This window comes from Falco biarmicus, chromosome 2 (genome assembly GCF_023638135.1).
Source record: "Falco biarmicus isolate bFalBia1 chromosome 2, bFalBia1.pri, whole genome shotgun sequence".
NCBI classification, from domain to species: domain Eukaryota; kingdom Metazoa; phylum Chordata; class Aves; order Falconiformes; family Falconidae; genus Falco; species Falco biarmicus.
The window spans coordinates 3,003,994-3,030,340 of NC_079289.1; the positions used below are offsets into that span (position 1 = coordinate 3,003,994).

Consider the following 26,347-nt stretch of genomic DNA (forward strand, 5'->3'; position numbering starts at 1 on the left):
CCCCAGCACTCCCTCCTGCTCAGTCGCCCAGCCCCCCCAGGTGCCGCACGGCGGCCCCGGGCCCTCCCAGCGCCAGCTCCTGGCCCAGCCCCCGGCTGTTTTAGGGGCGGTTTGGGGACTTGCCTGTGGTCGGCCCCCGGCAGCCCCGTTCCTACCACAGGGCAGGATGGGGCTGGAAGAGCCCCGAGCTCCCCAGAGACATGTCCCCGGGACTGCCAACCTGGCCGAGGCTGCACGCAAGCAGGATCAAGCAGTGCCTCTGGCCCTGGGCACAGAGTGGGCAGGGGGCCGAGGACCAACGGCCCCTCGCTCCAGTGCTGGCAGTGGGGAGGAGGATGGAGGGGCACAGCCCCTGCTGCCCCCCCCAGACCCCCACCCGCAGAGGGCAGCTGCAGGAGGACCCCAGCCCACAGCCATGGGAAGGGCCAGCCTCACCTCGCCGCCCCCCAGGCCCACAGCCAGCCACCAGCCCTGCAGCTCCACACGCAGAGTGATCCGTACCGTTTTATTCTGGAGTCTTACACAAGTAGGGAGGGAAGACCTTCACCGGGAAAGGCGGGGGGAGGGGTTGTCAGATCCAGACTAATATTAAATTATCAGGGATTAAATTAGCAAGAAAAACATAACTGTTTTGTCTCAGGAGAAAGTGCCCAAGTGCTGCATGTGGCCAGGGCTGGAAGCAACACTCAGCTGGAGCGGGACAGAGCTCTCTCATTGGGACGCCGGCCAAGGCCCTGGCACTGCTGCGCGTGGCACACATGCCCTCGGCACACGTGCCCTCGGCACACGCACGCAGGCATGCACATGCACCTTCCTGGGACGCGGCCAGCGTTTGGTCCTTGGTTTGAGTCCCCACTTTGGAGCCATCTGGCCTCCAAGCGTCAGGGCGGTGAGAGGACCCGTGCCTGGCCAGCACCTGCCCACCCACCCCTGGCTAGCAGCAGTGCGCAGGGCCCCCCACCAAAGACCGGGTAAGCACAGCCCAGGCTGGGGGATGCGGAGGGGAGGACAGGCATGCTGTAGGCCCAAAGACAGCCGGCACAGCCCACCCTGCGCATGAGGGAGTGTAGTGTGAGGCTGGGGGGGTGGCCCCCGGGTCAGCTTGGCGGGGGAGTGCAAGAGCAGCTGCCTGGGAAACACCAGGGATCAGCCAGGAGGGAGCTGCAGCAACCCCAAAGCTGGGAGAGAAGGCAGGACCCAGCCCCCAGGCTGCCAGCTGCAGCGGGTGGGAACCCGCAGCCCCTCCATAGCTTCGTCTTCATCTGGAAATGAAGGCGGCAGGGCAGGGCTATTCCTGGTGGGCAGGGAGGAGGCCCGGGGCAGGGGGCTGCACTCCTGTTCTGCCCCTGGGGGCTGGCAGAGGGAGAACTGTGGGGCGTCCTGTCCCACCCCAGGGTGTGCAGTGGGGTCTGGGGCATGCGGGCCCAGCGCAGGAGGTGTCTGCTGGCCCGCAGGGGTGCCGGGAGGCAGGGGGGGCTCCCAGCCATCGTGCAGTGCCAGGGGTCTGTGCGGAGAGAGTGCAAACGAGCCAGGCAGGGCTGGACTCTGCCCTGAAGGGGAGACGTGGGATGGGGAGCGCCCCAGCCTCCCCAGGCTCCTCTCCCCAGGCAGGACCAGGGCCCTGCTTGCAGCCTCCCACTCCCTGCCAAACCAGACCCCCTCCCATGCTCAGCAGGCAGCCCCTGGCTGCAGCAGGGCCCAGGCTGCATCCCCCGCTCACCCCCGAGCACGTGGCCCAGCCCCACGCCAGCGGCCAGAGGTCACAATTCAGGTCCATGGTGCCCGTGGCCAGAGCACACAGGGGGGCGGTGGGGGCGGCTCACTGCTCCTCCAGCCAGGAGGGCTTCTCAGCACCAGGGGTCTTCAGCTTGATGTTGAACTGCTTGAGGGTCTGCTCCAACTGCTGCTGGTTCCCAGCAAAGTAGGCAGAGATGGCATTGTGGAAGAGCAGTAGCTGCTTGTGCATCACCTTGATCTGGGAAGAGCAGGAGGGGTCAGCCCGCCGTGAGCCCGCACCAGGAGAAGGGGCAGGCAGCAGGGACATGGCCCCCACCTAGTGCAGGAGCGGGAGGTCAGTGCTGCTGCTGACAGCCCCCAAAAGCTGAAAGCTGGGAGAAGGCCGTGCGGCAGAAGCCACAATGAGAGGTGGGCAGAGACGGGTGCTCCCTTGCCCTTCCCCGCTGGTGCTGCCCACCCAAAGACAGGTCTTGGGCAGGCGGCTGCAAGGCAGCACAGCCAAGGGACACAACCGGTGCATGGCAGACCCCCACTCTGCGCCCCGCGGCCCCTTCCCAGCCCCACCTTGTTCTCCTCCAAGAACTTGAGCTTGATGGCCACATCAGCACGCAGCTTTTCGTACTTGTCCTTGTGACTCTGGAACTGGCTCTGGGCCGCGTCCAGCCGGCACAGGGTGCTGGCGTCCCGAGGGCCCATGCTCAGCTCCTCTAGGTCCGTGCGGTACGCATCGTACTCCAGCCTGCGTAGGGACAGCCGGTGTCAGAGCTCCGCTGCAGCCCTGCAATCCCCCGCCCCGGGAATGCCATGCACCTGTCACGAACCCAGCCCCAGCCCACACCGCCATTCTACCTGGCTGTCTCATACTGCTTGACTGTCATGAGTGTGTCCTCCATGGTCTTGTTCACCAGTGTATTGATGCTGGAGACAAAGAAGTTGACAGCACCCAGTAGTGTTTCTCCATTCTTGCAGAGCAGTTTCTGCGTTTCCGCATTGTAACCAAACTCCTCCTGGGAGAGGAGGATGAGTCAGGGTCCATACCAGCAAGGCCCCCTCTCTCCTCCCACACACCCAGAATCAGCCTGGCCCCAGGTGTTGCTAGGAGGTGCTGTGACAGGGCCTTTCACGCTCTCCCTGGCCCCACAGCCTTCGCCGAGGACAGTTATCCCCAACCTGCTCCTCCTCACGCACCTGAGGTGCTGTGGAGCAGAGCGCCGCCCCCAGCTGTGCTGCAGAGCCCAAGGTTGATTTGGGTGTCTAGCTCTCCTTCCCAGGCACGAGGGGCTGCAGCACAGGCAGAGGTGAGGCATGCGCCATCTCCCCAGCGGGCATACCTGCAGCTCAGGAGACTTCTGGCTGAGGTCCGCAAAGGCATCCCCCAGGGCGTGCTGTGTCTGCACCAGGCTGTAAAAGTGGTTGGTGAGAGCCCGTGCGAGCTGCAGCACACACTCGTACTTGCGCTTTGTCTCCCGGAGCAGCTCAATCTGCGTCTCCAGCTCCAGGTCCACGGTGCGGGAGCCCCGGCCAAACCGCTCTGAGATCAGCTGCTTGGTGCACTACAGGGCAAGGGAAAGAGGCATCAGGAGCTCCCGGGTGCCCGGTTGACAGGGACAAAGCATGCCTTGCTGCTATGGGCAGCAGAAAGCTGCAGAGCTGTCTCTGCAAATTCTGCGGGGAGACCCCTGGGGGCATCCTCCACCTCCTGCTACTCCTTCACCCCTAGTGCAGGGACTGGCCCAGCTCTGAGCTTCCTGCATTGCCCCTGGCAGCCAGCTGGGCTATCCTGCCGGTCCCGAGAAGCAGCTCACCTTGTATGTGTTGATACCCCATTTCTTGACGATATCAAACTTCTCCACGGCGATGCCACGGACGACTTCCTCTCCTCCAGTGGCTGGGCTGGGGTGGGGCTGGTGCAGCCCAGAGCCTGGAACAGAGCGAGCCCTGTGTGGCATCGGTTCAGCAAGGCAGCAGCGTGTGCAAGGGCACAAGCCAGGCTGCTCACCCAAAAGCAATGGTGTCCTCCCAGGGCACCGTGGTTCTGCCTGGAGCACTAAGGGCAGTGCAAGAAGCACAGGGCTTCACAGGGCTGCAGTGGGGCTTGACAGAGCCCACGTACAACAGACTCACGGTCCAAGCAGCACCCACTCCTGTCCAGGAAGCTGCTGCTGCGCCTGCTGCAGCACCGTGCCAGGCACCTTGCCCTGCTCAGGCCCTGGGCTGGAGCAGCTCTCCCTTGCTGGCGTTAACAGGCTCCAGCCAGCCTTGCACTGCTGCACACCAGTTAACCGTCTTGCTGCCATCATGACCTGATGCCTCGTGCGTGCTTTCAGGGAACCGGCTGCTACAAGCCCTTCCAGAGTGTTCCAGGCAGGGTCCCAGTAGTGCTGGCAGCCAACCCGGCAAGGAAGGCAGCAACCTCAGCCTGCCTGCAGGAACCAGCCCTGGGGCTGACTTGCCACCAGCCCAGCCACGTCTGCTCTCACAGACGGGCCCCGGTGCCTCCCAACTCGTTCCTTGCAGCCCTGAGCAGCATCCTGCCCAACTCCCCTCCTCACTGAGCAGCCCAGGGCAGAGATGGCGACTGGCAGCACCTTGGGGAGGCACACACATGGGCTCCTCGCTGCAGGAACCACCTCCCACAATCAGGCACCACCTGGGTCTCACCTTTGAGCCACCGAGGGCCCTGGCAGCGCCACCCTCTACCCCAGAGCACTGGGACAAACACCCTGCTACAGCTGCCATGGGAGGTGAGCATTGGGAAGCTCTTCCTCCTGCAGCAGCGGGCTCGCCTGCCTGCACGCTGGCAGCAACATGGGGCTGCAGCCGTCTCTGTGAAGGTGCCCCGAGGGACCTAGCACTAACCAGGTGCCCTAAACCCAGGGTGAGGAGCCCAAGCTCAGGCTGGGGGGCTGTGGAGCACCAGCCAGGGGCCAGATGGCCACAGTACCTGCTGAAGCACCACCCTGGTTGGCCATCCTGCTGGCGGCAGATGCACTGGGGGAGACGGATGGTCCTCGGGGTGGGTGAGGTTGGACAAGACAGCCTGGAAATGGAGGGGCTGGCAGGTGTCGAGCAGAGAGGGGTGAGAGGAGATGGGGTGGTGTGACGGGCATGGGGGCAGGAATGGGCAGGACAAAGGATGAGTGTGCGGGTAGGATGGCAGCAGGGGAGAGCAATGGGAGCAGATGAGTGTGAAGTGAAATCAGAAGGCACAGCTGGCTGCCAGACGGCCACCTCCCATACCAATCGTTCCCTCCCCACTCCTTCCATCCCATCCGCTGACACCATTGTGTCCTGTGAGCTGAGAGCTGGACAGGCCTGGCATGACAGAGACATGGGGACAGAAACCACTACACATGCCCCTGTGGCAACGTATTTGGAAGAAAAGGGACATGTGGCCTATCAAAACGCACTCTTGCCTTAGCAGCTTGATACGATTAAAAGCTTTGCCTGCTCAGCAAGGCCGCAAGGTTGTGAGAAAGACACTGAGAACAAAGAAAACGGGATCTTTGGCAGTTAAGCAGGCAGAAAAACAGGAGCTGAGCTGGGAGCTGATAACTGCAGGAATGTCAACAATTTTAAAGATGGGACTAACTGCTCGTGTGCTTTTAACCAATTAGTTAATTTTAACCAATTAGTATAGCAGTGTCTGAACAGGGTATGTAACCAACAGAATTAAGGTGTGATGTGTGTACGAATATGAAAATTGTGTATAAGCTTGCAGAAACTTAAGTAAAGCGTCTTCAACTAGGATCATATTGATATGTCATTGAGTCCATTATTTCACTCCTGCATGCCCCCTCCTGCCACCCACCCATGCTGCTCTGGCACAGCAGGCCGGGAGCAAATGCATACATTCCCTCTACCTGTGCAAATCCACTCGCTTAGGCCCAGCATGGCACAGAGTGCCCAGGGTTGAGCAACAGCCTGCTGTGGAACAGCCGCTTGGAGCAAGAGTCAGGGGACAAAAACTTGTGTGAAACAGGACCAGGAGGGATATGGCTGTGCCAGAGCTGCCCCAGCAGTGCTGGCTTGACCCAGCCCATCACCACTGATGATCATCACAGACCCACTGGACCTGGACAGTGATCCCAGGGGGGTGCAGGCACCAGCAGGGCCCCGGGGCTGTGGAATGCCTGTCCATGCCACCGCCTGGCAGGCAGGATGCTCACAGCCGTGCCTTGCTGTCAAGAGCATCTGCAACTCCAGGACCGGCCTGAGCAACAAGAAGAGAAAGTAAGCGGAGACAGGGGGCTCAGAGCCACCCTGTCTCATCCTGCCACGAGCAAGCTATTCCCGTCCTTGTCGCACAACTGCTGGCACCAGCACCCCCAGAGCTTCCTGTTCACTGGAGGAAGGACTTGAGACCCACCCCACCTCAGCATGGCACAAAACCCAGGTGCCACAAGCCACAGCCCTTGGCCCCGGGAGCATTATGCAAAGGACCCTCCCCAGTGGGAGACCCCATGCCTGCAAGACAGGGAAGTGCCTGTGGCTCAGCCCTCCTGTGGTACCTCCCTGTTAGTTCCTGTGCATGGAGAGCACGAGAGGAGCACAATTAGCAAAGTGGCAGCCCCTCGCTCCAAGGCTGCCAGGCTCTGCCAGGGGCACATGTGTGCCAGCCTGTCAGCAGAGCCCAAGCCCAGCAGGAAAGAAAGGGAATGAGCTGCCTTGTGCTGGCAGGAGCTGCCTTCCCAGGAAGGAAGGAGGCATTGTGCCAAGCGGCCAGGCTGAGGCAGAACTGCATATCAGGACCAGAGAAGGGACACACTCCAGGGCCCAGGCGACAGTCCAGCTTGGAGACAGAGCTACTGCCCATGCACCCACACAAGACCCACACAAGACCTGCCCGGCAGCACTGCAGACCATGGCCTGGCAGAGGGGGCAGGCTCCTGGGCCCTGCAGCTTGAGAAGCATAACTCCTTCCCTTCCCTGCAGGCTTCCACGGCCCAGTGAGGAAATGAGCTGTGCCATCCTTCCCGTGATGAAGCCTCTCCCTCCCACCTCTGCCACTGCACAAGGAGCAGCAGTGCCCTTGCCAGGCAGCCCCAGCTTTCCTCCACTGCCCCAGCCTCGTCCACGCAAGCCAGCACTGTGGTCCAGCCTACCTTTGATGGTGCTGGTGGGGATGATGCCTTCTGCTGTGCCCCCGTAGCCACCAGATACGATGCTGGTTTCGTTGAGGTTGGGCCCCGACACCATCACTTGCTGCAGGTCCTGGAACAGAGGGAGCAGCGCAGGCAGCTGAGGCGCAGAGCCAGAGCGTGTGGCAGAGAGAATAGCACAGCCCTGATGCATACAGCCTGGGGCACAGCAGCGTGGCACAGCCCTGCCTGCCCCATGCAGCCCAGAAAGCAACATCCGCGGGTCCAACACATCCCCACCTGGCCCCAGCCACAAACCTGCTCCAAGCTGTCATCCTCCGGCAGGCTGCCCGTGTCCCCATTGCTGCTGATGGGAATCTCCATGGTGGCAGCCTTGCTCATGATCCCATCCGACATCCTCAGGGCCTGCAAGGACACAAACACTGCACTGGAGCCTGGGGACCACGGAAACATAGAGACCGCCCCCCCGAGGCCAGGGTCCCTGGGCTTTCCAAGCGAGGACTCCACAGGACCAAGGCCTGGGCTGAGCTCCCGACGGCCAGCTAGCAGGCAGAGGACAGCAGGCAGCTGGTGCTGCACTGGCAGCTTTGTGCACTGAGCAGCCTCTGCCATCTGCCTAGGGGCCTCCTGCAGTCGCTGCCCACTGCAACACTGCACAGCGATCCCTTGGGATGTGCCACCCTGGCTCCCAGAAAGCTCCCAGCAGAGCTGCACGTCCCAGAGGAGCCAGCCCCAGCCCCACTCCCCACAAGCCTGGAGTATAGCAGCTGCCAGCCATCCTGCGCTGTTCTTCCCATCCCTTTGACCCACTGCTTGCATGCCTTTGAACAAGATGGCACTCCCCCACCCCTCACGAATCGCTGGGTACAGCAGCAGTCTGTCTGTCCGGACTGGGTGGCAGACCCTGCCCCAGGAAAACCGAGGCTTTGCAGCACAGCAGCTCCTGGCCCTAAGCCCAGGAGAACAGAGCCAAGAGCCACGTCCGCAGCCAGGCCAAACACCAGAGGGGGGAGTGGCAAGGGCCCCACTGCACCCAGGCCGGTCAGAGCACATTCCAGGGCAGGATGCCAGGCACCTGAGCACCGGCCGGATCCAACAGCCCCACGCTCCGTTACCTGCCTACCTAGATGGGGACACTGCCCCAACGGCTGGACCCCCTGGAGAGGGCCCTGGCTGAAGGGGAACCGCGATGGCCCAGCCGGGGAGATGACAGTGTGGGAAGAGCTACAGCTGGCAGGGCCGGGACTCTGGGTCCCAGCGCCCTGAGGTGCCCGGCGCCCCTGGCTGTGAGGCCACACAGCTGCCGGTGGGCAGAGCCGGCTGCCCCGGGGCAACGGCCGGCACCGGCGGCCGCTTTTGGCAGGAGGTCTGTAGAGCCGGTCCCGCACAAAGCCGGCGAGACGCAGCACCCAGCGCGGCGGGACAGGCCCGGGCAGGCGGCCAGAGGCAGAGGCTGCGACGGCGGCCCCGCTTCCCAGCCTCTCTCAGCCAAACCTCCCCGGTCCCCGGCGCCGAGGGATCGCCTTGAGCTGGCTCCCTCTCGAACTGGGACGGCTGCAGCCGGGGAGGGGCCGCAGGGCCCGGCGGGGGGCTCCGCGGGCGAGGGGGCCGGGACCCCCCCAGACCCCGTCCTGGGCGGGACGCGAGGTCAGACACGTCCCCAGCCCTCCCGCTGCTCTGCCCTCGGCACGGCCGCCCCGGGAACCGGCCGTCCCGGACGGGTCCCCGCCGCGGCCCCGGGCTGCGAGCCCCGCCGCGGAGCGCCCGGCCCCGGCCGTCGCTGTCCCGTAGGCTGGGCTCACCCTGCCCGGGCTCCCGGCGGCCCCTCCGGGCCCCCGGTTCCACCGCCAGCCCCGGCCCGTCCCCCGCCCACCTGCGCCGCCCCGGCCGCGGCCGGGCCCCCCCCGCCCGGAGCTCGACAGCCCCGCTCCGTCTCGGTCCCGGGCACGCCGGAAGCCGCGTCACGCCACGAGCGAGGGCCGCCGGGAGACGGGCCGGAAGTGGCGTCACCGGCGGCGCCGGGCGGAAGCGGACCCTCCCGGCGGAAGCGCCGCTGCAGGGGCCGGGTTGCCCGCGGTGGTGGGGCCCCTCCGAGAGCGGCGGGGCCTGGCAGGCCTCTGCGGCATGGAGCCGGCGGCCGAGCACCAGCAGCAGCTCCGCAGCGTGAGTGCGGGGGCCTGGGGCTGGCGGGAGCCTCGGCCCTTGGGTCGGGGGGGCTAGTGGCGCCTGGGGCTGGTGGGGGCCAGGGGTCGGGGGGGCCCGGGGCTGGTGGGGCCGGTGGGGATGCAGGGGCTCCGCTGGGGTCCGGAGTCGGGCCGGCTGAGCTGGTGGAGCCCCGGGTTGGTGGGGGTCCCAGAGGTGCTGCTGCCTTGGCTGGGACAGGCACCGGGGTGAGCGAGCATGTGCCGGTGTCACCTCTCTTCCAGCTGCGGGACTTCCTGCTGGTCTACAACCGGATGACCGAGCTCTGCTTCCGGCACTGCGTCTCCAACCTCAACTACCGCCTGCTCACTGGGCGTGAGGTGAGGCCCCGGGGTGGCCAGAGCCCCTGGGTCTGGCAGGGCTGGCCCCTGCGAGCTCCCTTGCTGCACTGATCCTCCCCGTCTTGCAGGAGATGTGCCTCGACAGCTGCGCAGGAAAACTGGTCCACTCCAACCACCGCCTGATGCGTGCCTACGTGGCACTGATGCCCTCCATCATGCAGCGCCGTGTCGCTGACTATGAGGCCAGTGCAGCCCCAGCATCCCAGAGCTCAGCCCAGGAGAAACATGCGCCAGTAACTGCCCTGCCTGGGGCTGGGGGCCCCAACCCCTCTCCTGGCCCACCAGCAGCTCCAGACCCTGGTGAGCCCTTGCAGGGGGCTCCAGGCACTGGCACATAGCATGGCTCTTGATCTGGATTGTGCCTTCTGGCAGCAGCGGTGGGCTGGGTGGCTGCAGGATGGATCCAGGCCCTGCATCACCAGTGGGAGAAGTAACGTCTCAGCACTGCAGCGCAGTCTGGACCTCTGCATGCTGCCAGTGGTCTGGAACAGCAGATCTGCCCTGCACTAAGACCCAGCCTTGTGGATCTGTGTCCTCTGTGCGTCGGCATCAAGAACCTCGTGGCAGTGGCCAAGTCTGTTCTGTGCCTGGTGGGGCCAACAGTGTGCATGGGGGGCACCAAGAAAGAAATCACAGTGCCTGGCTCTCCGGTTGGGTGGGATCCCACCTAAACTCTGTCCTAATGGCTCCCCTGCTGGGCTTTCCTGCTCTAGACTGGGGTGCCTGTATTTCTAGGAAACTGTTTCCTAGGGCTAATAAAATGTTTTTTTGTTAATGTCTTGCTACTAACGCATCATGAGGGTGAGTAGAGCCCTGGCTCCTCTGGTCTTACTGGGTGGTGCACCCTGCAGGGGCATGGGCCATTCTCCCTGGTGCCAAGGGTCAGTGTTGCTCGTTCTGGGAGCCTTTTTGTCCCCACTTTGGCTGTTGGCATCAGAACTGGCTGCAGGTCGTGGCTCTGCAGGTGCGAGTCCTTCCTCGAGGAGGTAGCAGAAGCATCCTCGTGGAGTGCAGCCAACTCTGGCCCTGGGCAGAGCAAGGAGGTGCTGGATGTGGCCGAACCCGGTGGGGATTCAGAGAGGGGTCAGTTTCTCCTGGTGATGTGATGGGTGCACGGCTGCAGTGGTTCTGGGCTTGCCAGGCCCAGCCGCTGAGGCTTGTAGGCTACTCAGGCTGGAAGGCAGCCAGGACTGCCAGCCCCACCAGGGACAGCCACCCGTGCTGGGTGGTTGGGAAAGGGCTTGGGGGGACTGTTCACCTGGACATACTTGAATTTAAAGGTCCTTGAAGCTGTACAGCCTGCCAGCTTCCTGCAGCTCCTGTCCCTGACTGTGGGGAGCAGATCCACAGCACAGCTTGCTTGCAGCTGATCTCAGCGATTGCCACAATGGGCAGTGCAGGGCTGCAGTTCTGCCAGCAGAAGGGTCACCCCGGACCCCAGAGAAGGGGGTTTCCATCCTGCACCCCTCCTCTGAGCGCCTGCGGCAGGGCTGTAGCCTGCCTTGGAAGCACACTGTTGTTTAGGGTGCCAAAGACCTTTAAGGTCATTGAGCCCAATTGTTAACCCAGGACCGCCAAGCCCACCACTAAACCACGTCCCTGAGCACCACATCGACATGGTTTTTAAACACCCGTGGGGATGGCGACTCCACCACCTGCCTGGGCAGCCTGTGCCAGTGCTTGACCACCTCTTCAGCAAAGACGTCTTTTGCAACATCCAATCTAAACCTCCCGTGGCACAGCTTGGGGCTGTTTCCTCTTGCCTTACAGACCCGTTGGCATCCAGGGAGGGACACAGCCCTCCTGGGCTCAGCCAAGCCTTGTCCCTGGTGTAAGGGTCCAGAACGCTTGGGTGTTCCCTCCCTGCCAAGGTCCCTGCCTGCCCTCACCCTGTCTGGGAGGCAGGGAGAGCAGAGCCCCAGCCACCCCTTCTCACAGCCTCTCCAGTCCAGGTGCACGCTCTCCACCTCCAGAGACTTTTTCCAGGCCCCTGGTGTTCCCAGCCCCTTCCCCAAGCCCCTGCCTCGGTGGCACCTGGGTTAGCAGCAGTGCTGTGCACAGTGCCAGCACTGCAGGGGCTGCACCCGCAGCAGCAAACTGGCACAGGCAGCCCTTTCCCGAGCCCCGCAACACCGTGGTCTCTGCGCCCACTGCCAGCAGAGCTGACAGGTGCTGCTCACGGGGACGTCTGCCCTCAGGGATGTCTGCCCGTGGGGGATGTCTGTCTCCGCTGCCCTCTTCAGCATCGGCGCTGGGAGGTGGCCCCTGTCGCCCTGCTGGTGGTGCTCGGATACGCCACTGTCCCTTCTGCGCGGCAGCACCGCCTGCTCCCCGGGGCCCCGGGGTCTGCATCAGCCCTGGCCAGGCAGAGGCCGGGGTTGTGATACATTAATCACGATTTCACTGGTGTATCAGCAAACATTGAGCCTGGCAGCACGCAGCTATTTCTAGAGTTGTTGTGTGGCTCCAGGCTTCCCAGATCATAGTTCTTCTCTTTTCACAGTTCAAAGATAATTTTCTAGAGACAGGTGTAAATGCACTCTGACCCATGAAGCTGTCTGGCTTTGGGCTGTGAGGACTGGGCAAGGACTGGCAAAAGCTACTTTGATGCTTTTCCCTAAGCATCTCTTGCTTGTAGCTCTCAGAACATTACTGTAAGCAAGCCCTTCGTCTGACCTGGCAGAGCCCGTCTTCAGAACAGCCTGGGTCTCTTCCTACATGAATTGCCTCTGCTCTGTCTTTCTCTCCCAACAGTTCGGTTACTCCCTGGCAGTGGGATGGTGGCTGCGTGGCAAAGGGAACTGTTGCTCACAGCAGAGTCTCTGGCAGCTGATCACCCCATCCCACAGAGCTGCATGGGTGTAACAGCCAGCTTCCAGAGGCCCGTGCCTCTTCTCCATGGGGCTGAGCACCCCACTGCTAAAAAGCAGCAGCTGGAAGGAGATCTTCATGGGTGAGCTGCAGTCTGAACGGTGCCCGAGATGGAAGGCAGATGCCCAAGCGAGGAGACAGCATGCCATGGAGTCCACCTCTGTGGCACGTGGCTCTCGCGCTGGGGCTGCTCGGTGCAGGACAACCCCTGATGGAGCAGGAGGACTTACAGCAGCACTCCCAGCCTGCTGGGAGGTCGTGTCCTGGTGGAGGGGCAGCTGAATCTGCCAGTTTCAGTGCAGCACTTGCAGCATGGGGAGGAGGCTGTGCTGGGGATCTCATCAGCATGTATGAACAGCCGATGAAAGAGGGGAGAGATGATAGGGCCACACTCTTCACGGTGGTTCCCAGTAACAGAACAGAATCACAGAACAGTCGGGGTTGGCAGAGACCTTTGGGGGTCACTGTCTCCAACCCCTGCTCAAGCAGGGCCACCCAGGGCTGGCTGCCCAGCACCGTGCCCAGATGGCTTTTGACTGTCTCCAAGGATGGAGACTCCACCAGCTCTCTGGGCACCCTGTGCCAGGGTTTGACCACCCTCATATGAAAAAGTTTCCTGGTGTTCAAATTCCATGTGTGTTAATTTCTGTCCTTTGCCTTGTCTGGCATTTCTCCATGCTGAACTTCATGAGGTTCCTCTCTGCTCATTTCTCCAGCCTCCCGAGGCCCCTCTGGATGGCAGCACAGCCCTGTGGCCTATCAGCCATTCCTCCTTGCAGACTTGTAGAGGGTGGTCATTAATGACCATCATCCAGGTCATTAATAAACAACATCATTCAGCATTAAGCAGCACTGGCCCCAGTGCTGAGCCTGGGAGACTCTGCTGGTGTCTGGTCTCCAGATGGACTCTGCGCCACTGATCACAACCCTCTGCGTCCAGCCAGTTGCCAACCCACCTCGCCAGCCACTAACCCATGCTTCATTGGCTTGTCTATGAGGAGGAAAGGGTGTCCCAAGGGTGAGAATCCATGGGCATGAACTGAAATTCGACTTAAACATAAGAAAAACTTTTCCACTGTGAGGCTGGTCTAGCAGTGGCGCAGGTTGCCTGGTGCAGGAGTGAAATAACGGACTCAATGACATATCAATATGATCCTAGTTGAAGACGCTTTACTTAAGTTTCTGCAAGCTTATATACAATTTTCATATTCGTACACACATCACACCTTAATTCTGTTGGTTACATACCCTGTTCAGACACTGCTATACTAATTGGTTAAAATTAACTAATTGGTTAAAAGCACACGAGCAGTTAGTCCCATCTTTAAAATTGTTGACATTCCTGCAGTTATCAGCTCCCAGCTCAGCTCCTGTTTTTCTGCCTGCTTAACTGCCAAAGATCCCGTTTTCTTTGTTCTCAGTGTCTTTCTCACAACCTTGCGGCCTTGCTGAGCAGGCAAAGCTTTTAATCGTATCAAGCTGCTAAGGCAAGAGTGCGTTTTGATAGGCCACATGTCCCTTTTCTTCCAAATACGTTGGCACAGCCTGTGGGGTCTCCATCCTTGGTCAGCACCAACTGGATGTGGTCCTGTGCAACTGGCGCTGGCTGATGCTGCTTGAGCAGGGAGTTGGACCGGGTGACCTCCAGAGCCCCTCCCCCTAACCGCAGCCATTCTGTGGGTCTATGAAAAATGCTTCACCAGCTGGGTAAAAGCTGGGTTACTGACAGGTCTGAAAACGTAATTATGAGAGTGAAGCATCATGTAGAGATTTTAGCTCCTGGCAGAGACATGGCTGCTGTTGGGCAGATCGTGCTTTTCAGTGTGTTTGTCATCTGCCTGTGGAGATTAGTGGATGTTTGCCACCTTTTTCCTCTGCCCAGCGCCTGGTGCACAATCTGCTTCTGGAGCTGTTTTACCATCTTACAAGAGATGACCTGTGTTTGCAGAGCTATCTGCACAAGAGCGTACCCTCAGCTACAAAGAATGCAAGTCAAGGTTGTGATCGGGCAGGTGGTGTCCTGATGAACAGCTCTGCTGAAGAGGGTTGTGGGGGTGACTGTGGGAACTGCCAGGAAGCCAAGTTCTGGGCTAAACAGCATCATAGCTACCAGCACTGAAGGGGTGAATGCTGCAGTGCTCCGCACCAGTGACACTGCGGCTGTCCAAGTTCACAGACCAGAGGAGTACCGAAATGATTTGGGGTCTGGTGAAACGCAGTGTTTGGGAACTGAGGGCAGACATGTCAAACAGAAATGTAGCAGATATTTTCAGCAGGAAAGAGGATGAACTGTGCAAACAACTTATGCAGGACAGTGGTGGATCGCTTGTCACCAGGAGACCTGGATGTTTCAGGGCTGTGTATGCAGGGAGGGATTGCTAGTGCTCCACCTCAATTCAAGGCAGGTCTAGGTAGAGCAGGTTGCCCAAGGCAGTGTCCAGACGGATGTTAAATATCTCAAAGGATGTAGATTCCCCTTACTCTGACCCTGCTATAATGTGTGATCACCTTTATGGTGTTTTTCAGGGGTCCCCACTCTTCGTCACAGCCTGGCTGAACTTGGTGGTCAGCCTGGCACACTTGGCTTTCTGTTCCTGCTTGGGCACTGCTGTTGGGCAAGCAAGGAGAAAGCCACAGAAGCCAGAGCTGAATTGAAGGTCCCTGGGGACTGCCCAGGGCCCCAGCACTCCCTGTGCTGCGAGAGGTGCGACAGCTTCAAGTGTGTGGCCTCTCGAGCTGAGCAGGGAGATGCTCCACCTGGGAGCATCTGCTGTGCTCCTTGTCTCTTTGGGCAGAAGAGGCTGATGCCATGTGGTCAGGTCACCCTTGGGCTGAACCAGTATCGCCACCAGTCTCTGGGCAAGCAGCTCACTCTGCAGCTCCCCGGCTTTGCAAGCTGCTGCCCACAGGTCGTTCCTCAAAGTGTTTGTGTCAGGACTCCGGCCGCTCTCCAGCTGCGCAGACCCTGATGGACACTACAGCAGCTAGGCCTTGGAGCAGCTCCCTCTTGCAGAGTCACTCGGTCCCTGAAAGCAGGGGGGGCTGCGCAGGTCAGGAGTTCCTGAATACCCCAAACATGGGCTCCATCTACACTACCTGTGGGCTGCGCTGGGCTCCCATCCATGGACCCTCAGCACCTGATGTCCCCCCATCTCCTGCCTGACCCTGCCACTGTGCCACCCCAGGGTTCACACCATGCCCTGGGCTGATGGCGGTGAGGGATTTCCACCCTGCAGCCCTGGGACAGCAGGATGAGATCCACAGGATGTCAAGGAGACAGTGCTGCCATTGGGGGTTGGGATGTGCTTGGGTTAAAGCCACTGGCATTCGTGACCAGTGCCACCACCCAGCACTGGGCCAGGGTCACCATGGCAGGGCCACAGGACTCCCACGTGCACCAGGACATGGTGAGGGGTTCCTTGAATATCCTTGTTAACAATTACTGGTGGTAAAGCAAGTGCATGCTTGCAGTTATTCACTCACGGGTGTCCAGACGGGTGGTTCTGAGGTGCTGCTGGGCCAGCGGCCCTCACCAAACCACCCCAGGAGCTGGCTGGCTGGTGGGTACGCTGTCATCATGGGTGAGCCGGGACCAGAGTCAGCACCGTTCCTGGCAGTGGGAATGGTGTCCTCTTGGCCGACCCGGCACTGCTGAGACACCTTTGCCTTCCTGTCCCCAGGACCAGGATCTCTCCTGGGGCTAGCAGCCCAGCCGGGGAGGCTGATGACCCTGCTCACCACGTGCCAGGACCACCTGCCACAGCCTCACAGACCAGGGACCGCAGCCCGGCGCGCAGCCCAGACATGGCCTCACCAGCACTCCTGCCAGGTGCAGGAGCAGGGCCAGCATGGAGCAGCCGTCGCTGCTGGGTTGCAGTGCTGTCGCAGGGTCCCCACCACCGGGCAGCCTCTCTGGGCACTGCTGGGCAGCACAGGGCATGGCACAGCACGGCACGGCACGGCATGGCTCAAAGCGGTTGTGGGCAGGAGATGAGCTCACCTGAAAGCAGCACGCTTGCTTCTGGTGCAGCAAGGGTTCAGGTTTTGTATTGCAGAGACTGGAAACATTTATACAACATAAAAATAAAAGAGCATAAACTTAAGAGGCACGTGATATCAGTCTCTAGTTCTGGCCACAATTAAGTAAACTTTGGTGAATTTTCTGAATTCTCGGTGACCCAGCGTTGGTTTATCTTATTTCTCAGCATGCTGACAAAACCCATGCTGGTGCCTGTTTCCTGCTGATCCTGTGTGCTGACAGCTGCTCCTGCCAGCCCCTGCACCCCGTGCCGGCTGCTGCACCCCACGCTGGCTGCTGCACTCCATGCTGGCCACTGCAGCTGCTGCACCCCATGTCAGCCCCTGCACCCTGTGCCGGCACAGCCCACAGCTGCTTCATGCTGTAGCACTGCTCTGAGTCAGTCAGGGTTGGGAGAAGCCGCGGGGATGACTTTGTGTGAGAATAGATGGCTTTGAGAAATAAAGAGGGAACTCGGGCCATTTGTCTCATTTTGTTTATTGTCCCTTTCCAATACTACAAGTCCAGTCACCAGATGCTGTTCTTGGCATGGTGCATCATCTGCCCTTCCCTTCTTGAGGGGAGGTGGGGAGAGGGGAAGGGGAAGGGGAAGGGGAAGGGAAGGGAAGGGAAGGGAAGGGAAGGGAAGGGAAGGGAAGGGAAGGGAAGGGAAGGGAAGGGAAGGGAAGGGAAGGGAAGGGAAGGGAAGGGAAGGGAAGGGAAGGGAAGGGAAGGGAAGGGAAGGGAAGGGAAGGGAAAGGGAAAGGGAAAGGGACTGCTGCAGCGCAGTTCTGCTTTGGCATGTAGTTACTGTGGATCTCTGATCTGCCACGCTTAAGGGACTAAGCCATCGCAGATGCTGAAAGCTGAAGCCCATTGAAGCCTCGTCACACAGCAGCAGCCCCTCTGATATTTTTCCAGGGCCTTTCTTGCCATACGTCCTGCTGCCACCTCACAGCCCAGACTAACATCTGGCACTGCAGCTGGACTCATGCCCTACCCCTCAGACCCTTCCTCCGGGCATTGCCTCTCTCCCTGGCAGGACCCTGCCCCATCTGCCCCAGTGCCGGCCAAGCCTCGTCTCCCAGACCGCACCTCTGGCTACTGCTCTCCATCCAGGGCCAGGCCATGCTGTGACCTGCTCCACAGACTTTTCTCCATATCAGATGTAAATCCCTGGGCATGCCTTCATATCTTTCCATTGTTTTCACCGTCCCCCAGTAGCCAGGGTGATGCTTTGCTTAGGATGGCAGCTCTGTTTGCCTCCTGGTCTGCACCCCCTCAGCACCCTGTCAGCCCACTGTGTCCCCCCCCTCACCCACTGCTGCCCATCTCCCTGCATCCAGCAGCCCCCATCCTGTACCTGTGGGTGGGAGGCTCAGAGCACTCGCCAGCAGATGGAGTGTGGAGCTGGGGAGGGATAGGGAGGACAAGGAGACCTCCATAGTGGAGCAGGGGTCTAGCCAGACAGGGGGTGCTGAGATAGGGCTCATGGCAACCCCACTGCCCACCCCTCAGTAGACCCCACAGGTGGCTCCCCGGGAAGACATTGTTTTCCCATCTGTGTGTCCTGTTCCCCCTCCCTTCTCTCCCTCTGGCCTTTCTGCTTGGCTGGTGCGAGGTCTCCTGCATTGGGTGGGGAGAGCGGTCTCCTGATGGGTGCCACCATGGGCATGAGAAGGGACAGCTGCCTCCTGACTGCCTCTTGTCTCTTAGCAGCTCCTGGAGCAGAGATTTAGTACAGTTCAGGGAGATGAAGCTGCCTTCTCCTGCCCGGAGCCTTCCCCCAGTGTGGCACCAAGAGCTGCTGGAGAGATGGCAGGACTGTGTGCTGGCTGCCACGGTCTCCTGGAGCCCAGGGACATGCAACAGCAGCTCAGAATGGTGCTGTTGTGCCCTGGTTAAGCTCCTGAAATCCAGTTTTGCTGCTTGCATGACACAGCTCTGATCTCCTGCCTGTGCCTGGGAGCCCACAGGAGCCACAGGGCACTGGTTGGCACCAAACAGCCCCTGCTCCATGCACATGCATGTCATTGCTTTTCTGTCTGGCCTTGGTCCCTTGACCCAGCAGCCCCTTACCCGGCTCCCAGAGGGCAGGCAGCAGGCAGGGCGATGTGTCTGGCGAGGCAGGTAGGGACGGGGCTGCACAAGGAGCCTAGTGCCCCAAAGGGAGGGTGAGGAGAGCCCAGCCTGCTGCGGACCACAGGGATGATGTCCCCAAACAGAGTCCTGGCAGTCTCCCGTGATCATATTGTCTTCCAAACGCTGCAGTTTGGACTATGGTGTTTCCTTGAAAAGCTCCTTTACCGCACAGGGCTCTGGGAAAGGTAAATATGAACAGATGACATTCTTCTTTCTGCTTCTCCCTGGAGTTTTCAGAAGCCCTAAGGAAGAGGGCTCTGGGTAGAGACAGTCTCCTTTTTCCCTCCATCAGCCCAGACCTTCTCCTCAGTGATCAGGACCCAACAAGTCACACGGTGGCACCTGAAATAAAGTTTCAGGTGCCACCCAGGTACAGACCCCAGCCTGGAGCAGAAGCTCCTGCCTGCTGCTGGCAGTGGACAGGGCAGGAACACAAACGCTGTCCAAAATCCATCCGACACTTGGTCCCTCTCCGGACTCAGAGGCAGGTTCCCCTGGCATGCAGCTCGAGCAGGCAGGTGGCGATGCCGTTTGCAGGCTGCCCCGTGCATACACCGGTGCTCAGACATTAAAAAGCTGCTGCAGAGTGCGGGGTCTGTGCAGGGGTGACTGCCACAGCTGCTCTCTGCTTGCAGAAATGCCTGGGCCAGGCTGCCTGGTGTGGCTGGTCCCAGCAGGCAGGAGGTCTGCCATCCAAGGGCAAAGCTGGCTGTCATGTGCCCAGGGGGAATTGCACAGGCTCCCCAGGTTGACCTTTTTTGGTGCGTGGGACACCTGGCAAGGCCACCCTGAGATGGCAAATCCAGCTGTGCTGTGGCAGTGGCCAGCTGTGAGCAGTGCAATCGGTGAGGGTCACTCTTGCTGCTGGTGCAGAGGCTGGGAGAGGTCCCAGCAGCAGCTGCGCAGCAGATGTATGGCACGCTCAGCACACTGTCTGCCCGCCCTTGGCAAGGTCCCTCCGCAAAGGCTGCCGAGGAGCCACAGGTGCCCTGAAGAGGCGAGCAGGTCCTCTGCTAGGAAGTGACCAAGCAAAGAACAGGGGCAGGGGAGAAGGGTCGCTGATCCCTGTGGAAGGAGTTCACTGGGGAGTCCCACAGAGACCCCCCACGGTGGCTGCCGCTGCTCAGTTTGTGCATGAATGATCTGGCATGGTGGCAGAGCGAGGTGAGAAAGTCTGTTCACGGCAGTGGGTTAAATAATGCAGCTAATTAGGCTCTGAGAAGCTGCGGTAGAACATTGCAGTGCTGTGTGATATAAGGGCAGGATCAACTCAGTGTAAATAAATGGAAAGGGACACCCATTTCATGTTTTGCAGGTAAAACAATGAGTTCTGAGCTTACCACCGCCCCTCAGGAGTTAGGTCTCCAGGGGATGATAGCTATTTCTATGTAAACGGCCATTCAGTGCATAGAGGTGGTCAAAAAGGAAAGAGGAGCTAGGTGCTAGGAAGTGGAACAAAGGCAATCGTGGAGGACAGAACAGAACATCCTTACGGTCTCCTTCTCAAAGTGGAAAAGGTCCAGAGAGTGGCAGCAAGGGAGGTCAAAGGGCTGGAGCAAGCGAGCAGGCTGTGCATCTTTGGTGGGGAAAGATGCTCGCTCCATTCCTGCACCGGATCCTGGTTGGACCAAGACCAGCTGCCAAGTGGGGCAGCAGTTGCTCCTTCAGTCTGTCTCAGAATATGGCTTTAGCAAAAACTGCTTTGCGCAGTGCAAGTAATTTAGGGCTGTTGATTTCAAAGGAGCGTTATGTTCTAGCAAATACTTAACTTCCTTCTAGATTTCTTGTCCTTCCTTGCTTGCCAAGAACCAACAGCTTCACAGCTGAAGAAATTGAAAAAAATCTCACAAGTTTCTTCAGTCTGAAAAGACTCCTCCTGATTAAGTTTAATGTTGGCGTTCCTCGTTGTGGGAATTGAACCTCTTTGCAGTATCAGTTACAGCTGCTGCTGGCTACGACTGTCCTCTGCTCACTGGTGTAGGATGCAGAGGAGCACAGGCGTTGACAGCCGCCCAGCAGTCAGGTCGTCTTCTCAGAGATGTATTTGCAGCACCTCTCATGCTAAAAAATATGGATTAAAATGTTTCAGGTACTGCAGTGATGATTTGTTCTGGACTAGCTAGTGGCTTCAGCATCTGTGTCCCAAACCAAGTCCTCCCATTGAGAGACAGCTTTTCTCCCACGTGCTGCAAGCTGACGCGTGCAGCAAACACCCGGTTCTCTCTCTGGGAGCCTGCGGTCCCAAGACACCTCTGACAGAAGTGCAGAGCCGAGCTGTTGGCTGTAAAAGAAATGCTGGCATCTTTAATAGCAGTTATGTCATTTTCCTCACACCCATGCACTTATTTCAATCCATGTTACTGCTCCTGATCAGATTATAGACAGAAAGCCTCGGCAGGCCTGCCTGTGTGCGTAAGCAGGTGAATGTGAAGCTGTGCACTGTGAAACGTTGCTGTAATCTGGCAGCTCAAAGGTTGGCAGCAACAGAGGACAAGACCCTTGGCGTACCTGTCATCTTCACAGGTTCCAGGGTTGCATGGAGCAGCTCCAGGCACCAGAAATTCCTCTTCCAGAGGGCTGCTCACTTGCATCCCCAGGCTAGCCATCATGCAGCAGAACTGCTGTCAGTCCTGCTTTGGGGTTACTTCTCTCCTGGTTGCTTTTCTCCTTGGCAGCCCCAGTGCCCACAGCCTGAGCCTCCCCAGACCGCAGTGGTTCCCATCAAAGCCAAGCTGCAACCCCCCCGCTGTCCCCACCTGCAGCACAGCCCATGTCACGGATGCTGCCCATGGCCCGGCATTGTGCGGGGCAGCTTTGGGCCCCACTGCCAGGACACAGCTATGAGGATCTCGGTGGTGTGGGATCTGGTTCTCAGTGCGGAATCAGCTGACACGTGATGACGCAGTCAGAGACCTGCAAAGCTGTCAGCACAGGTCTTCTTGTCCCTGCTTGTTGCTCTGCCTGGTGCTACAGATCTCATGCCACTTTTGCCTGAGAGTAAAAACTTTTAGAGCCTCATTTATTGGTTGTTGTGTTACTGAAGACTTTGTCAGGATAGATGTGTGTAGACCAGGACTCTTATGCAAAGAGTGTACCTCACCGGTTTTATGGATCATTCGTTATGTGGATAACCAGGTGGTCTTCCAGGGGGTGCTGAAGAGGGCTCCTAATTGCTTCCATATATACCAAAATAAGTGATCTGGAAGATGGGATCAAGTGTACCATGATGAAGTTTTCCAATGATACCAAACTGAGCACGCAAGTGGACACTTCAGAAGGGAGAGCCACCCTGCAGAAAGACCTGGATGGCTGGAAGAGTGGGCTGACAAGAATCTTATGAAATGGAACAAAGGAAAGTGTAAGATCCTGCACCTGGAAAAACATGATCCCTGAGTGCAGCACAGGCTGGGATCTACCTGACTGGGGAGCACCTCTGTGGAAAAGGGCCTGGGGGTCCTGTGGGACCACAGGCTCAGTATGAGTGACCAGTGTGCTGCTGCTGCAGCAAGGAAGGCCAACAGGATGCTGGCCTGTGTCAGCAAGGGCATCACCTGCAGAGATAAAGAAGTCATTGCCCACTCTACTCAGCATTTGTCAGGCCAGACCTGGAAGATTGTGTTCAGTTTTGGTCCCTGCTGTACAAAAAAAGATACAGGCATGCTGGAGAGGGTCCAGGGAAGGGCCACAAAGATGATCAAAGGACTGGGAAGCCTGCTGTGTGAGGAAAGGCTGAGATAACTGGGTCTGTTCAGCCTTGAGAAAAGAAGGCTTATGGGGATACCTTATCACCACGTTCCAGTATTTTTTACAAGGAGTCACATGGAAAAGATGAGGGGTAATGGGTGCAAGTTACTCCTGGGGAGATGTCATGGTTTAACCCCAGCCAGCAGCTCAGAACTACGCAGCTGCTCGCTCGCTACCCCCCTGGTGGGATGGGGGGGAGGATCAGAAGGGTAGCAGTGAGAAAACTTGTGGGTTGAGATAAAGACAATAAAGACAGTTTAATAAGTAAAGCAGCTGCATCCCAGCCAAAACCAGCACAGGAGATTCCGACTGGACACAGGAGGAAAATTTTTCGCCATGAGAACAATCGGCCATTGGAATAAACTCTCCAGGGAAGTGGCAGACCCCCCAACACTGGACCATTTTAAGATTCGGCTGGACAGGGTGATGGGCCGTCTTGTCTAGACTGTGCTTTTTCCCTGAAAGGTTGGACCAGATGACCCTTGAGGTCCCTTCTGACCTGGTGTTCTAGGATTCTGTGATTCTGTTATCCTATGGAAAAGAGGAGTCGGAGCCATCACAGAGGTCTCTGACAGACTCCACTGGGGGAGCCGTCTCCACTGTGAAAGAGGCATTTCACCCATAAACAGTGTTGCAGAAAATTCAACCAAGAACAAATGGCATCTGCCCAGTCTTTCAGTCTTCCGAAAAGATAGCATGTGGGTGGGATGAGAGGGAAGATTCTTTTCTTGAACTCTATTCCTTCATCACTGACGTTTTGCAGCTGTCTTTGAAAAGGCAGAATGATCCAGAACAGTTTAAAATAGGGGCCCTGGGGATTTATATTATTTTGGGGAAATAATTTATCCTAAAGGCAAGTGGGCAGATTTGTTTGGCCAGCCGCTGCCAAATTGCTTACTGTCACGAGCAGGGCGAGGGCAGTGTACAGCAGCTGGTGACACACAGTTGTGCACTGCAGCTTGCACAACTGCTTGAGGTTTTGTGCAGCTGGTTAGTGCAACAGGAGCTCACAAGCATGAGTGGACCCTTGCAGCACAGCTGGTGACAGCTTATTACGGCAATTCTGAACTTGTCACCTACCCAGCAATGCCGGATCTCATCCTGCTGCACAGATCGGTGAGTTTCCCAGTGAGGCTTTCTGCTCTGTTTCTTTGCTGCCTTCCAGATCACAGCATGTCTCATCTCCCCAGGTTTCTGGCTCAGCATATCTTACAAAAGCTAGTCACCCCTTTTGCACTGGATTTCACCTGGAGGCTACTTCCTGCACACAGACCAGACTGCAAAGCCCCCGTCGTACAGCGTGCGCAGCTTATCCCACTCCCAAACCTGGGAGAAAGCGAGCGTGCCTCACTTGGCGAGATGCTATCCACCACCCCAGCAGTGCAGTTTGCTTGTCTGAGAGCAAACTGCCATATTGCATACATGTGTGAACCTGAGAAAGGCAAAGCCAAGTCAAAGCCTGCCTGCTGAAGCGCCTGGCTCACTCCAGCCCTCCTTTGCCACAGCCCTACCTGTGGCACCGCTCGTGTCTGAGACTGCACGCCTGTGGTGTGGGCTGCGGTGCTGCCATCACCCGCTTGGCATCGGCTAGAGGGTATGGACCTTCTCTGGGTGGAGTTTTAACTGTGTACGTGCATCTTCACTGCATGTCTGCAGACAAGCGCCACTGACAGCAGTGTTTTACTGTACCACTGCCCAGCACGTCATGCTCTAAACTCTGTTCCCTTTGCATTTATATTGTCTGTAAACAAGTGGAACATACTCTTTCCACCAAAGCACTTGTTCCTGTACTAAATGCTTTTTATAGCCACCTTCTCTCACCCCCCATGCCTCATGAAAGGCCTCTTTTTATATTGTTGAGGCCTGTACATAATGCGCACAGACACGGACACATACATTTACAGGCTTCTCTGTGTTTTTACAGACAGCTCTGCACTCCTGAGAGACACTCATCACCTTTATTGTCCAGTCTGCTCAACAACTTGCCAGCTCACTGCTGTACCATAAGCACAGAACCCCAGAATGGCTGCAGTAGGGGGGAACTCTCGTGGTCACCTGGTCCAAGCCCCTGCTTGGGCAGGTTCAGCAAGACCTGGTTGTCCAGGACCATGTCCAGTCGGGTTTTGAAAATCTCCATGGAGGGGGGCTTCACAACCCCCCTGTGAAACCTGTGCCAGTGCTTGACCACCCTCACTTGACCATAAAAAAATATATGTGTGTGCGTGTATGCACCCTTTGCCTGTTGTGCTTTCACTGATTCTCTCTACACTTTCCCTTCAGGTATTTGTACAAATAGATGTGAACACATTGAGCCTTCTTTTCTCCAGGCTGAACAGTCCCAGCTCTCAGCCATTCCTCATAGGAGAGATGCTCCAGTCCCTTCATCATCTTCATGGCCCTTCACCGGACTCTCTCCAGTATGTCCTTCTCTCTCCTGCAGTGGGGGTAGCAGCACTGGACCCAGCACTCCAGCTGTGGCCTCACCAGTGCTAAGTAGAGGGGAAAGATCATCTCCCTCGACCTGGTGGCATCACTCCTCCGGATGCATCCCGGGATACCGTTCGCTGCCTTGGCAGCAAGGGCACGTTGTTGGCTCATCTTCAACTTGGTGGCCACCAGGGCCCGCAGGTCCTTTTCTGCCAAGCTGCTTTCCAGCTGGGTGGCCTCCAGCACATAGTCTTGCACGGGGTTGTTCCTCCCCAGGGGCAGGACTTTGCACTCCCCCTTGCTGAACTTCATGAAGTTCCTGTCAGTCCATGTCACCAGCCTGTCGAGGTCCCTCTGGATGGCAGCGTGACCCTCTGGTGTATGAGCTGCTCCTTCCCATTTTATGTCACCTGCAAAAAATCAGAGATTCTGGCAGCAGAGTTTCTTTAGTCTCTTCTGCAATGTCAGCATCCCCCGCAGGATGGACTACTTCCAGGAAAATGAGATGCAGCCTTTTTGCAGCTCTGGTCTTGGTGATTCCTGTGGAGAGCTCGAAGCTGGAACCTGGAAGGCACAAGTTAGCTCCTGCAATGTCCCCAGGGGCTCTGTGAGCCTGTGGAAGTGTGCACACATAGGTTTACATGTGTCTGTGTGTGTGCACGTGCCCACATGTGCTCCCTTTTACTGCCAGCACCGTGATACAGGCAAAGCCCTGGCCATACCCCACATCGCTGCATTTCCAGATGTGTCAACAAGCTGTTTTACTGGTCCCCTGCCCCAAGTACCCCTCACCCTCTTGTGCCCATGGTGTGCCATTCCACTCCTGCTTTCTTTGAGTCAGTTTGCTGGTTTACACTAGCCGAGAGCGGGCCCTGGGGCTTTCTGCATTGCACAGGCATGGGGCTGGGGTTTGTATGAAATGATGAAATGCTTTTGGGCATGCTGGCAAGGTAAAACTTTTCTCCTGTCTCCATCTTTGGCCCTTTGGCCCAGGGATTGTAGGCTGGAAGGAACCGAGGAGAAAGGGCAAAGTGGCTTTTTCTGGTTGGTGCACAGTGTGTATGTGACATAGTCTGATGGGTGAATGTTCTGGGCAGCAGTGCTTTGCAGATGGGTATGGATGAGTGGCTTAACAGACACAGCTGGAACAGCAGCAGGTCCAGGTAGGCTTGCTTGCCACAGCAGACGGTCAGACGTGGCTCAGTCCATTCTTCAGCAGCAGCTGCTGTGACAGATTCTTGGAGAGCTGGCGGGTGAAGCAAGCCTACCATCATGGTCTGCAGCGAGGTTGACCCAGCACATGCTCCCGCAGGCTACCCCTCAGAGCACTCAGGGGGTGGTCTCACAGGATGGTCTAGGTGATACCAGGACTGCTGGGGCCTGAGGGATTCACCTGTCTCAAGGTGGGGAAGTATTTTGCTCATGACTTGGAAGAGCTTCAAACTAGGTTCAAAGCAGGGGAATGGATAAAATCAGGCTTACTGGTGATAAGCTGTGGGGTGGTGTGGCAATGTCTGAGGGATGGCACGCTACCAAGGGCTTTCACTCTGCGCCATGATGTGTCGCGTGCGCTACTGCACTGCAGCAGGTGCGAGTGTGTGTCTGTCACGGGCCTCTGGTGGTACAGCCACCCGGGGCCATGGCACAACCCAGCCCTGCACACTGCCCCTGCCTGCCAGAGAGGGCAGGACCAACAGCCTGCATGCTGCAGTGCCCACGCACCATCCCCACCTTCTGCGAGACACCCCGGCCTCGCTGCCCCT

General features: G+C 58.4%; 2 protein-coding genes across 6 annotated transcripts; one reads left to right on the forward strand and one right to left on the reverse strand.

Moving 5' to 3' along the window:
• Positions 1-491: 491 nt before the first annotated feature.
• Positions 492-8,944, reverse strand: ARFIP2 (ADP ribosylation factor interacting protein 2). Of its 5 annotated transcripts, none has more exons than XM_056328987.1 (9): positions 8,713-8,944; positions 7,137-7,244; positions 6,843-6,951; positions 4,682-4,792; positions 3,543-3,658; positions 3,069-3,290; positions 2,587-2,744; positions 2,302-2,476; positions 492-1,975 (listed from the first exon to the last, which is right to left on the reverse strand). In XM_056328987.1, exons 2-9 carry the CDS (start codon positions 7,233-7,235, stop codon positions 1,820-1,822), a joined length of 1,146 nt encoding a protein of 381 aa, XP_056184962.1. In that variant the 5' UTR covers positions 7,236-7,244; positions 8,713-8,944; the 3' UTR covers positions 492-1,819. The 5 variants fall into 5 exon arrangements, 4 of the variants coding, with proteins under 4 accessions (XP_056184962.1, XP_056184960.1, XP_056184961.1 ...); XM_056328985.1 differs by lacking the exon at positions 4,682-4,792 and adding an exon at positions 3,737-3,784 and having other exon boundaries at positions 8,713-8,834; XM_056328986.1 differs by lacking the exon at positions 4,682-4,792 and having other exon boundaries at positions 8,713-8,834.
• On the forward strand, positions 8,664-10,157 carry TIMM10B (translocase of inner mitochondrial membrane 10B). Its single transcript, XM_056328988.1, has 4 exons — positions 8,664-8,670; positions 8,934-9,002; positions 9,266-9,361; positions 9,451-10,157. The coding sequence occupies exons 2-4, from the start codon at positions 8,964-8,966 to the stop codon at positions 9,718-9,720; spliced, it is 405 nt and encodes a 134-aa protein (XP_056184963.1). The 5' UTR covers positions 8,664-8,670; positions 8,934-8,963; the 3' UTR covers positions 9,721-10,157.
• Positions 10,158-26,347: the final 16,190 nt, after the last annotated feature.